Source organism: Mustela lutreola, chromosome 4 (assembly GCF_030435805.1).
Source record: "Mustela lutreola isolate mMusLut2 chromosome 4, mMusLut2.pri, whole genome shotgun sequence".
NCBI lineage: Eukaryota > Metazoa > Chordata > Mammalia > Carnivora > Mustelidae > Mustela > Mustela lutreola.
In genome coordinates, this window is record NC_081293.1 from 105,703,144 (window position 1) to 105,717,100 (window position 13,957).

The 13,957-nt window shown below is 42.3% G+C and overlaps 1 protein-coding gene across 2 annotated transcripts in view; it reads left to right on the forward strand.

Annotated features, from left to right (window-relative positions):
* The first annotated feature begins 2,244 nt into the window (after nt 1-2,244).
* ZPBP (zona pellucida binding protein) overlaps nt 2,245-13,957 on the forward strand; it is a 114,820-nt gene continuing 103,107 nt past the window's right edge. The window contains exons 1-2 of one of the 2 annotated variants that reach the window (XR_009352753.1): nt 2,245-2,435; nt 3,921-4,001. Coding sequence is in view for 1 of the 2 variants with exons in the window: in XM_059170639.1 (XP_059026622.1) it covers nt 2,306-2,435; nt 3,921-4,001 (211 nt within the window). In the remaining variant the exon portion in view is untranslated. The remainder of the gene's footprint in view (nt 2,436-3,920; nt 4,002-13,957) is intronic. The other variant, XM_059170639.1, reaches the window with a different exon arrangement.

A 13,957-nucleotide genomic window follows, 5' to 3' on the forward strand; every position in this document is an offset into this window, starting at 1 on the left:
AATCACTACCTAAATAAATGTAAACTCGAATGCAGTGCAAAGAATGAACAGGTCTTACACTCAGTTAACTCAGTGACCTATTTTTTAAGAAAAATAATAGTCAAAATACAATTTATCTTTCAAATGCCCTAAATTACTTTACCTTTTGGCTTCCAATGTATAGAATAAGACCAATGGGATTTTTTGAACTCATTTCAGAAAACTACAATAAGGTATGAGCTATTAACTCACATGTAAAAAATATATATATTGGTCATTTAAAAGCTCATTTCAATGAGATAATTTGGACTTGCATGAAAACTGCTACCACAGGAATTATAAATATTGGAATTTGGGCACAGGGCTCACACCAACTCTTCTGGAGTAAAACAAAGCCAAACCAAAACCTATGCAAACATGAATGAGAAACCTAGTTGCGTATTTCCAGCATTTGGCTTTCCCTCTTCAGATCCACAGCACACATGAAGTAGTCTCCAGTGTAACAGCCTACTCTTGGGTTGAATGCTGGGAATTTACACAGTGCACAGTAGGAGGGACTGATAAACTTCTCGATGGCAGAAATAAAAAAATCAATGAAGTCGAAAGTCCATTTGGTATTGTGCAGGTTTACCTGTTCATACAAATTAAGAAGAGCTTTAGCAGTATGTACCTAGACATAGTGATTGGGCTCTATTCAGTAAAATACATTATTTATTCGACGTACTCAAAGGAACTGCAAGGTCTTGACCAAAATGCTGGCGAGATCCAAACCAAAATAAAGCATGCTCAAACACAGTAAATTTATTTTTTAAAAGATTTTTATTTATTTATTTTAGAGAAAGGGGAGACAGAAGAGACGCAGAGAGAGAGGGAGACTCTCAAACAGACCCCATCAACCCACCCTCTCCCTGCCTCCCGCAGGACTGATCCAGGACGCTGACCTCATGACCTGGGCTGAAGCCAAGAGTCCGGGGCTTCATCAGCGGCACCACCCAGACGCCCTTCGAGCACAGTCAATTTAATTCAGAACCTTACACAGACTAGAAAGAATTTCCAAAGATGTAATCTAATCAGTGAATAAATCGTGCTGCACAATTTACCAGTTAAGACACGCATAAAAAGAGCCAGAGAACTCAAGGACCGTCCCGATCCCGATCCCGGATCAGAACGAAGCCTATTCCTTTCTGCTCATTCTTTCCTTCCTCCTTTTTTGGCTCCTTCCCTCTTTTCAAAATTCATCACGACCTGGATGCGCACCGTATGAGATTAAGATGGTGTCAAAACAGACGAGATCTTGGCTTCCAAGGCCCAGACACAGAACGGGGACGGCGGGCCGCACGGGCTGCGATCCGCAGGCACCGAAAGCCGTCGACCTTCCGCACACACAACCGAACAAGCGAGGTGGCTGCGGAGGCGGTCAGGCTGTCCACTTTAAACCCTCTCCCGGAACACGGCGCCTCCGGCGAAGGGTCCCGCCGGTCTCCGCGGGCGAAGGGAGCGGCGCACGTCACCGCGGGGCATCTGCATCCAGCGCGCACACCCCATTCTTCGGTGCGGCGGCTCCCGCTGGCGCTCGTCCCGGGTTGTAGCTCATCCCCAGGGGAGCTCGTCCCCGCCTAGCCCATCCTTCCCGCTGCAGGGCCGCCAACGCGCGATCCTCCGATCACATCCCGGCTGGAACGCGGGCGGGGGTCGTCACGTGCTCCTCGAACTCGGGAGCAGAAGGCGATCTCCCAGGCCCGGTCAACCTCCTCTGCTCGGCCCACGCGGCCTGTCTCCGGGCCCACAGTCCTCCTTTCAGCCACACTGGGGTGCATGCACTTACGCCCCACTCAGGTGCCACCAATCCCCGGAGCACAGTGGGTTAGCCGGGGCGTCGGGGGTCAGGCAAGCCCCCGCAGTCGGGTCCCACAGGCCGCTGTTCGGGGCGGACCCCGCTCATGACGCCCGGTCAGCCTGCTCCGGAAACGGCCTCCCGGGGCCCACGGGCGCGCACTCCATGGCAAGGTGCGGGCGGCGGGGTCCGCGGCGCTTCTCCCGCACTAGAACCTTCGGCAGGGCCCCCTGGGCAGCGCCCGGGTCCCGAAGGCCCGACCACGGGTCGGCACAGAGCGCGGAGCGACAGCCCTCGATTGGCGTCGAGGGGCACGGGCCAGGACACACGCCGCCGCGCTCCGTCCCGGCCCTCGCCTCCGCCCCGGCGGAAGCGGCGGCTCGTCCTTCCGGCCTTCCTTCCGGTCCACAGCCCTCCGACTTCCGGCGGACAGGTGGGCGCGCGCCGCCTAACGACCTTCTGCGCCGACGGTCGGCAGGCGGCGGCGAGCGAATGGAGGCTTCGGCCCCCGGCCGGCGGCGGCGGCGGGGCTGGCGGCGGGCTCCGGTCGCGGGCTCCCCGCTCTTCCGGGCCGCGGTCGTCCTCCTGCTCTCCGCCTTCGTGGCGCGGGCGTCCCCGTCAGGTGAGGCGTCGGCGGCGCTGCCTCCGCGCCGTGGGGCGCCCCTCCCGCCTGGCCCTCAGCGCCATCTATCGGTCGTAGTCATAAAATGCGGGGACGGCTGGGGAGGTCGGGGGTGATGTTTCCCGCCGCCTTTCGCGTCCTCCCTCGTGTCCAAAAAGTTCCATCGTGTTTGCAGATACGCGCGTACGTGCGCGGGAGGGAGGGCTCAGCCGCCGCCGGGTAACCGGGACGGTGTTGGCTGCACGATTGTGTGCTCGGGTGTTAGGCTTTGTGAAAATAAAGGGTCTCCTGGCGTCGCATAGCAAAACCAGAGAGATTTGGTCGGAATGCCAAAAATGGCGCAGAGCCGGGGAGACGAGAGCGCTTCTCCGGGAACAGTCAACGTAGGGGGATTGCGGCCGGGGACGCGGGAGGGGGAGCAAGGAGGACGGAGGTGGGGCGAAGCCGTGGTCTGGGCGTCGGGCTCCGCAGGTTCCGTTCTGAGTAGGGGATAGCGGGTGGAGAAGGGGGTCCTTCCCGATCGCGGTCCAGGGTCTTTCACTAGTGGGGTAGTCGTGAGGGTGGGGGTCCGCTGGCTTTAGGTCCAAGCACAGGGCAGACCTGGAGTAAGAGGGTGATACCTTGGTTCCGAAGCGCTGGGTAGGCCGAACTGATGTTCACGTAGCATTTCCCAGTCCGTGCCGCCTTCCTTCGGTCCCTGCAACACCGCCGGGACTGACCAATGTGGTCTCTTCGTGCGGGCGAGGAAAGCGGAGGTTCTAGAGTTTAAGGTGACGTTCCCGAGGCCAGTAAGGGGCTTTCTGACTTTCGGTACACCCGCCTCCCTCCCTGTTAAATGCCCCTGGGTGGATGTTTCACTCTGTTTTTTATGCCGCTCGCACCGCTGGGCCCTTGCGCGCTCTCAGGTCCATTTGCTCATCCAGCAAGGATGGAAGATTCTCAATACATCCTATTCAACTCTCCTTACTCAGTTTGTCTTACTGCAAGATGCTTGGTGTTGATTCTTGATACGTTGACATAAACATTGATCCTACTGTCAAGGCATCCGCCTATCAGTGGAGTTTATAATCTAACGAAAAATCATATACATTGTATACATGTGTAAGAACTGTAGCATAATGCAGCGTAAACGGCCCTGAAAGAGGTGCTGGTGATGGCGGGAAGGGACTATGAGAAGTGGTGAGGACAAACAGAAGGTTTGCAGGAAGAGGGTCTTGAAGCTTGAGGGGTTGGGATTTTGAAACAGTATTCTAAGTGGTTGTAGAAAAAGTCCCGACATGAGCTGCAGTCGGGAAATCAGTGAGTAGGTTAGTTTCACCGCAGCACGAGGGGGAGAGTGATTGGAGGGGAGATGCTGGATGTTGGAAGACATTGGCTTATGGTCCCCCTCCAACCGAGATCAAGTATGCTATGATGCTTTACCATTTGGTATCTTGGAATTTCTAATGAGGCAGGTTGCTGATAATTTCTTTTTGTTTTCTATAGTTGGATATTTGATTCGATTACCGAGAGGTTTTCACTTGACCCAAGACGCGGTGAAAATAGTGGGATCATCAAATTTTCCAGGTATTAATAAATAGATGTTCAGTGCTTTTAAGAAAGTATTTAGCATTTGTTTAAATTTTATTGATCTTGTCCAAAAGGCTAATGTTCCCCAGACATCCCAGTCTCCTAAGGCCTTTTCCTTCTATGAAAATGGATTATAGTTGTTCCCATATGGTTTGGTTGATCCAGCTCTGATTCTGTTTGCTGTAACTGCTTCAGTGTGTGAAAATGATTCTCTAGAAGTTACCTAATTAAAGTTGTCTAGTGTTCCTGCTTGTTATTATATAATTATGATAATAATATAATAATATATAATAATTATTATATGATTATTAATAAACATATGTAGTTGAAATAATGCTGAAGTATGTTTCAGATGGGATCTGTATTATTAAGATTTTGGATTCATAAGCTTTTCCAGTAGTCATATGAGAGGCATGGTAATTAAAACTTTCTTGGTTGTGTTTTTTTTTGTTTTTTGAGGTAAATTTGCATGCTTAAAATTCCTCCTTTTTTTTTTTTAAAGATTTTATTTACTTATTTGACACAGAGGGATAGTGTGAGAGAGCACAAGCAGGGGGAGCGGCAGGCAGGTGGGCAGAGGGAGAGGGAGAAGTAGGCTCCCTGCTGAGCAAGGAGTCTCATATGGGGTTCAACCCCAGGATGCTGGGATCATGACCTGAGCTGAAGGCAGATGCTGAACTGACTCTGAGTCACCTGGGTGCCCCAAAATTCCTCCTTTGGAGTGAACGTTCCAATAATTTTTAGTATATTGCAGCGATTTAGTACATAGCAAGGTTTTGCAGCGATCACTGTGTGATACGGCAGCATTTTTATAGCTCCAAAAAGAAATGCCATAGCCAGTAAGCAATCACTCTCCAGTCCCTGGAAACCACTAGTATACTCTCTGTCCCTATGAATTTCCCTGTTCTGGACATTCTATGTAAGTGGAATCATACATGGTGTGCTGCTTTGCATTTGGCTACTTTTACCGAGTATAGTGTTTTTGAGTTTATTCATGTCATATTCCACTTTATGGCTGAATAATATTCCATTGTATGGATATACCACTGTTTGTGAATCTGTCAGTTGATGGATTTTTGGGTAGTTTCCACTTTCTGGCTGTTACGAACATTGCTGTTACGAACATTGCTGTTACCATCATTCCTGAAGAAGTTTATGTGTGAACCTACATTTTCAATTCTTCTGAATATATACCTAGAACATAGAGTAACTCTATGTTTAACCTTCTGAGGAACTGCCAAACTATTTTTTTAAAGATTTTATTTATTTATTTGACAGACAGAGATCACAAGTAGGCAGAGAAGCAGGCAGAGAGAGAGGAGGAAGCAGGCTCCCTGCTGAGCAGAGAGCCCAATACAGGGCTGAATCCCAGGACCCTGGGATCATGACCTGAGCTGAAGGCAGAACCTTTAACCCACTGAGCCACCCAGGCGCCCTGCCAAACTATTTTTTATAGAGCCTTTACTATTTTACTTTCAGACCAGCAGTGTGTGAGGATCAGATTTTACAGCAGCCTTGCCCATACTTGTTACTGTTTATCTTTTTTTATTATAGCCATCCCAGTGTGTGTGAAGTGGATTTTGAAGTGGTTTTATTTTGCATTTCCATAATGTCTAATGATGTTTAAGACCTTTTTATGTGTTTAATGAATGTTTGGTTATCTTCTGTGTGGAAATATCTGTTCAAGTCCTTTACCCATTTTTTAATTGAGTGTTTTATTATTGAGTTGAAAGTTATTTTGAATACATTCTGGATTCTAAACCCTTACTAGATATTTTATTTACAGATATTTTCTCTAATTCTATGGATTGTGTTTTCACTTGAAAAATTTCTTTCTAATTTTAAACTTTTAATTCTAGCATAGTTAACATGAAGTGTTATATTAGACTCAGGTGTACAATATAGTGATCAACAATTCTGTGCATTACTTAGTGTTCGTCACACATGATGAGTGTGCTCCTAATCTCCTTCACCTATTTCCCCCATCCCTCCACCCATCTCCCCTCTGGTAACCATCTGTTTGTTCATTCTCTGTAGTCAAGAGTCTGTTTCTTGGTTTGTATCCATTACTTTTTTTCCTTTATCCATTTGTAAACAGCCCAAATGTCCATCAGTTGATGAAAAGATAAAGAAGATGTGGTGTGTGTGTATGTATATAATCCACAATGGAAAATTACTCAGCCATAAAAAAGAATAAGGTCTTGCCATTTGCAGTGCCAGGGATGGGGTAAAAAAGTGTATTATGGTATGGGAAATAAGTCAGAGAAAGACAAACACCATATGATTTCACTCAGGTGGAATTTGAGAAACGAATAAATGTGTTTTCACTTTTTAAATAGTGTCCTTTAAAGCCCACATTTTAGACTGATAAAGTCTGATATCTATTTTGCCCTTTGGTACTAGTGTGTTAGGTGTTGCCTACTCAACATTTAAAGTTTTACTCCTTTATTTTTTATAAGAAATTCATAGTTTCAGCTGTTATATTTAGGACTTTGATCCATTTTGGATTAATTTACAAGATTGAGGTCAAACCTCATTCTTTTGCTTGTGGATATCCAGTTGTTCCAGCACCATTTTTTCAAGATACTTTTTTATCCCTGTTGAATTTTCTTGGTGCCCTGCTGAGAAGCAGTTTGCCATAGATGTTTGGGCTTTTTTCTGGACTCTGATTCTATCTCATTGATCTGTCCTTATGGACAGTACCATACTGTCTTGATTTCTGTTGCTTTAAAGTATGTTTAGAAATCATTAAGTATGAGTCCTTAAAATTCACTGTTTCTCAACATTGTTTTGGCTATGCTGGGTCACATGGAACTCCATATTAATGCTAGAATGAGGTTGTTCATTTCTGCAGAAAAGCCCATTGGGATTTGAGTTGGGATTGTGTTGAAGTGTAGATCAATTTTGGGATTACTGGCAAATTAATCACATTAACTTTTCCAATTCATGAGCTTGGGAGTATCTTTCCATCTACTAAGATCTTCTTTAATTCCCCTCCGGTTTGTTTTATAGCTACTGGTATATAGGTATTGCACCACTTTTGTTAAATTTATTCCTAAGTATTTTATTCTTTTTTATGCTGCTGTAAGTGGAAAGGTTTTATTCAGGTTTTGGATTATTCATTGCTGTTATTTAGAAATATAATTGAATTTTTCAAATTGTATTCGGTCACCTTCCTGAATCATTTATTTTTATTATTTTTTTTTTTTTTAAAGATTTTATTTATTTATTTGACAGAAAGAGATCACAAGCAGGCAGAGAGGCAGGCAGAGAGAGAGGAGGAAGCAGGCTCCCTGCTGAGCAGAGAGCCCGATGCGGGCCTCGATCCCAGGACCCTGAGATCATGACCTGAGCCGAAGGCAGCGGCTTAACCCACTGAGCCACCCAGGCGCCCCCTGAATCATTTATTATCTCTATTCTTTTTTCTTTTAAGGTGGTGGGGGAGTTATTTCTTAGGATTTTCTAGGTATAAGATCATGTCATCTGATGATAGAGATAGTTTTATTTTTCCCTTACCAATCTGGATGCCCTGTTTTTTTGATTTTGTTTTTTTTCTTGCCAGTTGCTCCAGCTAGAACCTTTGGTTCAGTACTGACAACAACAGATATCCTTGTCTCTTACTCCTGATCTTAGATGGGGGAAGATTTCAGTCTTTCAGTATGAAATATTTCAGTCTGAAATATCAAATATGACTTTATCTGTGAGTTTTTTGTAGGTAGATTTTATTAGATTGAGAAATTCCCTTCTGTTCATAGTTTGTTGAATGTTTTTATTGTGAAAAGATGTTGGATTTTGTCAAATCCTTTTTCTGCATACATTGAGATGATTGTGTATTTTCTGTCCTTTGTTCTATAGATATAATTTGGTATTACATTGATTGATTTTTATATCTTGAACAAGAAATGCAATCCTGGGATAAATCTTGATTATGATGCATAATTCTTTTTGATGCTGCAGGATTGGCTGCCACTATTCTGAGGATTTTTATGTCTGTATTCATAAGGGAAATTGTTCTGTAGTTTTCTTATGTTGTTTTTGTCTGATTTTGGTTTTAGGGTAATAGTGGCTTCATAGAATAAGTTAGGACATGTTCCCTCTTTTTTTTTTTTTTTAAAGAGTTTATGAAGTGTTGTTAATTCGACTTGTTTGGTAAAATTCACTAGTGAATTCACCTTGTGCTGAACTTTTCCTTGTACAAAGATTTTTAATTATTAATTCAGTCACCTTACTCATTGTTTTCATTATGGTTTTTGATGAGAAATAAGGTACTAATTTAACGATCATGTGTATTTAACAAGTTGCTTCTCTTGCTGCTTTCAAGAGTCTCTCTTTTCAGACTTTAACAGAAGATTATGATGTGTCTAGGTATGGATTTCTTTGAATGGATCCTAATTTGAGTTCATTGTTCTTTGATATGTAAATTTGTGCTTTTCATCAGTTTGGGGAAGTTTTATCATTATTTCTTCAGCTATTCTTTGTACTCTTTTACTCTCCACCCTTATGTGGAAGTTGTATTATGCATACAATGGTGTGCTGGGTGGTTTCCCACAGGTCTCTGGTGTATTGTTCATTTACCTTTAGTTTTCTTTTTTCCTTCTTTCTTAGACTGGATAACTCCAAACTGACTTATCTTGAAGTTGTCTGATTCTTGTTTCTGCCAGCTTAGGTCTGCTTTTAATTCTTTTTTTTTTTTTTTTTTTATCATCTTAACCATTTTTTTTTTTTTTTTTTTTTTTTTTAATAAACATATATTTTTTATATACATATATTTTTATCCCCAGGTCTGTGAATCACCAGGTTTACACACTTCACAGCACTCACCAAATCACATACCCTCCCCAATGTCCATAATCCCACCCCCTTCTCCCCAACCCCCTCCCCCCGGCAACCCTCAGTTTGTTTTGTGAGATTAAGAGTCACTTATGGTTTGTCTCCCTCCCAATCCCATCTTGTTTCATTTATTCTTCTACCCACTTAAGCCTCCATGTTGCATCACCACTTCCTCATATCAGGGAGATCATATGATAGTTGTCTTTCTCTGCTTGACTTATTTCGCTAAGCATGATACGCTCTAGTTCCATCCATGTTGTTGCAAATGGCAAGATTTCATTTCTTTTGATGGCTGCATAGTATTCCATTGTGTATATATACCACATCTTCTTGATCCATTCATCTGTTGATGGACATCTAGGTTCTTTCCATAGTTTGGCTATTGTGGACATTGCTGCTATAAACATTCGGGTGCATGTGTCCCTTTGGATCACTACATTTGTATCTTTAGGGTAAATACCCAATAGTGCAATTGCTGGGTCATAGGGCAGTTCTATTTTCAACATTTTGAGGAACCTCCATGCTGTTTTCCAGAGTGGCTGCACCAGCTTGCATTCCCACCAACAGTGTAGGAGGGTTCCCCTTTCTCCGCATCCTCGCCAGCATCTGTCATTTCCTGACTTGTTGATTTTAGCCATTCTGACTGGTGTGAGGTGATATCTCATTGTGGTTTTGATTTGTATTTCCCTGATGCCGAGTGATATGGAGCACTTTTTCATGTGTCTGTTCGCCATCTGGATGTCTTCTTTGCAGAAATGTCTGTTCATGTCTTCTGCCCATTTCTTGATTGGATTATTTGTTCTTTGGGTGTTGAGTTTGCTAAGTTCTTTATAGATTCTGGACACTAGTCCTTTATCTGATATGTCGTTTGCAAATATCTTCTCCCATTCTGTCAGTTGTCTTTTGATTTTGTTAACTGTTTCCTTTGCTGTGCAAAAGCTTTTGATCTTGATGAAATCCCAGTAGTTCATTTTTTCCCTTGCTTCCCTTGCCTTTTGCGTTGTTCCTAGGAAGATGTTGCTGCGGCAGAGGTCGAAGAGGTTGCTGCCCGTGTTCTCCTCAAGGATTTTGATGGATTCCTTTCGTACATTGAGGTCCTTCATCCATTTTGAGTCTATTTTTGTGTGTGGTGTAAGGAAATGGTCCAATTTCATTTTTCTGCATGTGGCTGTCCAATTTTCCCAGCACCATTTATTGAAAAGGCTGTCTTTTTTCCATTGGACATTCTTTCCTGCTTTGTCGAAGATTAGTTGACCATAGAGTTGAGGGTCTATTTCTGGGCTCTCTATTCTGTTCCATTGATCTATGTGTCTGTTTTTGTGCCAGTACCATGCTGTCTTGATGATGACAGCTTTGTAATAGAGCTTGAAGTCCGGAATTGTGATGCCACCAATGTTGGCTTTCTTTTTCAATATCCCTTTGGCTATTCGAGGTCTTTTCTGGTTCCATATAAATTTTAGAATTATTTGTTCCATTTCTTTGAAAAAGATGGATGGTACTTTGATAGGAATTGCATTAAATGTGTAGATTGCTTTAGGTAGCATAGACATTTTCACAATATTTATTCTTCCAATCCAGGAGCATGGAACATTTTTCCATTTCTTTGTGTCTTCCTCAATTTCTTTCATGAGTACTTTATAGTTTTCTGAGTATAGATTCTGTGTCTCTTTGGTTAGGTTTATTCCTAGGTATCTTATGGTTTTGGATGCAATTGTAAATGGGATTGACTCCTTAATATCTCTTTCTTCTGTCTTGCTGTTGGTGTAGAGAAATGCAACTGATTTCTGTGCATTGATTTTATATCCTGACACTTTACTGAATTCCTGTATAAGTTCTAGCAGTTTTGGAGTGGAGTCTTTTGGGTTTTCCACATATAGTATCATATCATCTGCGAAGAGTGATAATTTGACTTCTTCTTTGCCGATTTGGATGCCTTTAATTTCCTTTTGTTGTCTGATTGCTGAGGCTAGGACCTCTAGTACGATGTTGAATAGCAGTGGTGATAATGGACATCCCTGCCGTGTTCCTGACCTTAGCGGAAAAGCTTTCAGTTTTTCTCCATTGAGAATGATATTTGCGGTGGGTTTTTCATAGATGGCTTTGATGATATTGAGGTATGTGCCCTCTATCCCTACACTTTGAAGAGTTTTGATCAGGAAGGGATGTTGTACTTTGTCAAATGCTTTTTCAGCATCTATTGAGAGTATCATATGGTTCTTGTTCTTACTTTTATTGATGTGTTGTATCACATTGACTGATTTGCGGATGTTGAACCAACCTTGCAGCCCTGGAATAAATCCCACTTGGTCGTGGTGAATAATCTTTTTAATGTACTGTTGAATCCGATTGGCTAGTATTTTGTTGAGTATTTTCGCATCTGTGTTCATCAAGGATATCGGTCTATAGCTCTCTTTTTTGGTGGGATCCTTGTCTGGTTTTGGGATCAAGGTGATGCTGGCCTCATAAAATGAGTTTGGAAGTTTTCCTTCCATTTCTATTTTTTGGAACAGTTTCAGGAGAATAGGAATTAGTTCTTCTTTAAATGTTTGGTAGAATTCCCCCGGGAAGCCGTCTGGCCCTGGGCTTTTGTTTGTTTGGAGATTTTTAATGACTGTTTCAATCTCCTTACTGGTTATGGGTCTGTTCAGGCTTTCTATTTCTTCATGGTTCAGTTGTGGTAGTTTATATGTTTCTAGGAATGCATCCATTTCTTCCAGATTGTCAAATTTATTGCCGTAGAGTTGCTCATAGTATGTTCTTATAATAGTTTGTATTTCCTTGGTGTTAGTTGTGATCTCTCCTCTTTCATTCATGATTTTATTTATTTGGGTCCTTTCTCTTTTCTTTTTGATAAGTCTGGCCAGGGGTTTATCAATTTTATTAATTCTTTCAAAGAACCAGCTCCTAGTTTCGTTGATTTGTTCTATTGTTTTTTTGGTTTCTATTTCATTGATTTCTGCTCTGATCTTTATGATTTCTCTTCTCCTGCTGGGCTTAGGGTTTCTTTCTTGTTCCTTCTCCAGCTCCTTTAGGTGTAGGGTTAGGTTGTGTACCTGAGACCTTTCTTGTTTCTTGAGAAAGGCTTGTACCGCTATATATTTTCCTCTCAGGACTGCCTTTGTTGTGTCCCACAGATTTTGAACCGTTGTATTTTCATTATCATTTGTTTCCATGATTTTTTTCAATTCTTCTTTAATTTCCCGGTTGACCCATTCATTCTTTAGAAGGATACTGTTTAGTCTCCATGTATTTGGGTTCTTTCCAAACTTCCTTTTGTGGTTGAGTTCTAGCTTTAGAGCATTGTGGTCTGAAAATATGCAGGGAATGATCCCAATCTTTTGATACCGGTTGAGTCCTGATTTAGGACCGAGGATGTGATCTATTCTGGAGAATGTACCATGTGCACTAGAGAAGAATGTGTATTCTGTTGCTTTGGGATGAAATATTCTGAATATATCTGTGATGTCCATCTGGTCCAGTGTGTCATTTAAGGCCTTTATTTCCTTGCTGATCTTTTGCTTGGATGACCTGTCCATTTCAGTGAGGGGAATATTAAAGTCCCCTACTATTATTGTATTGTTGTTTATGTGTTTCTTTGATTTTGTTATTAATTGGTTTATATAGTTGGCTGCTCCCACGTTGGGGGCATAGATATTTAAAATTGTTAAATCTTCTTGTTGGACAGACCCTTTGAGTATGATATAGTGTCCTTCCTCATCTCTTATTACAGTCTTTGGCTTAAAATCTAATTGATCTGATATAAGGATTGCCACTCCTGCTTTCTTCTGATGTCCATTAGCATGGTAAATTCTTTTCCACCCCCTCACTTTAAATCTGGAGGTGTCTTCGGGCTTAAAATGTGTTTCTTGGAGGCAACATATAGATGGGTTTTGTTTTTTTATCCATTCTGATACCCTGTGTCTTTTGACAGGGGCATTTAGCCCATTCACATTCAGGGTAACTATTGAGAGATATGAATTTAGTGCCATTGTATTGCCTGTAAGGTGACTGTTACTGTATATGGTCTCTGTTCCTTTCTGATCTACCACTTGTAGGCTCTCTCTTTGCTTAGAGGACCCCTTTCAATATTTCCTGTAGAGCTGGTTTGGTATTTGCAAATTCTTTCAGTTGTTGTTTGTCCTGGAAGCTTTTAATCTCTCCTTCTATTTTCAATGATAGCCTAGCTGGATATAGTATTCTTGGCTGCATGTTTTTCTCGTTTAGTGCTCTGAAAATATCATGCCAGCTCTTTCTGGCCTGCCAGGTCTCTGTGGATAAGTCAGCTGCCAATCTAATATTTTTACCATTGTATGTTACAGACTTCTTTTCCCGGGCTGCTTTCAGGATTTTCTCTTTGTCATTGAGACTTGTAAATTTTACTATTATGTGACGGGGTGTGGGCCTATTCTTATTTATTTTGAGGGGCATTCTCTGAACCTCCTGAATTTTGATGCTTGTTCCCTTTGCCATATTGGGGAAATTCTCCCCAATAATTCTCTCCAGTATACCTTCTGCTCCCCTCTCACTTTCTTCTTCTTCTGGAATCCCAATTATTCTAATGTTGTTTCGTCTTATGGTGTCACTTATTTCTCGAATTCTCCCCTCGTGGTCCAGTAGCTGTTTGTCCCTCTTTTGATCAGCTTCTTTATTCTCTGTCATTTGGTCTTCTATATCACTAATTCTTTCTTCTGCCTCATTTATCCTAGCAGTGAGAGCCTCCATTTTTGATTGCACCTCATTAATAGCTTTTTTGATTTCAACTTGGTTAGATTTTAGTTCTTTTATTTCTCCAGAAAGGGCTTTTATATCTCTCGAGAGGGTTTCTCTAATATCTTCCATGCCTTTTTCGAGCCCGGCTAGAACCTTGAGAATTGTCATTCTGAACTCTAGATCTGACATATTACCGATGTCTGTATTGATTAGGTCCCTAGCCTTCGGTACTGCCTCTTGTTCTTTTTTTTGTGGTGAATTTTTACGTCTTGTCATTTTGTCCAGATAAGAGTAAATGAAGGGGCAAGTAAAATACTAAAAGGGTGGCAACAACCCCAGGAAAATATGCTTTAGCCAAATTAGAAGAGATCCAAAATCGTGAGTGGGGAGAAAGGGGATAAAAAGAGGTTCAA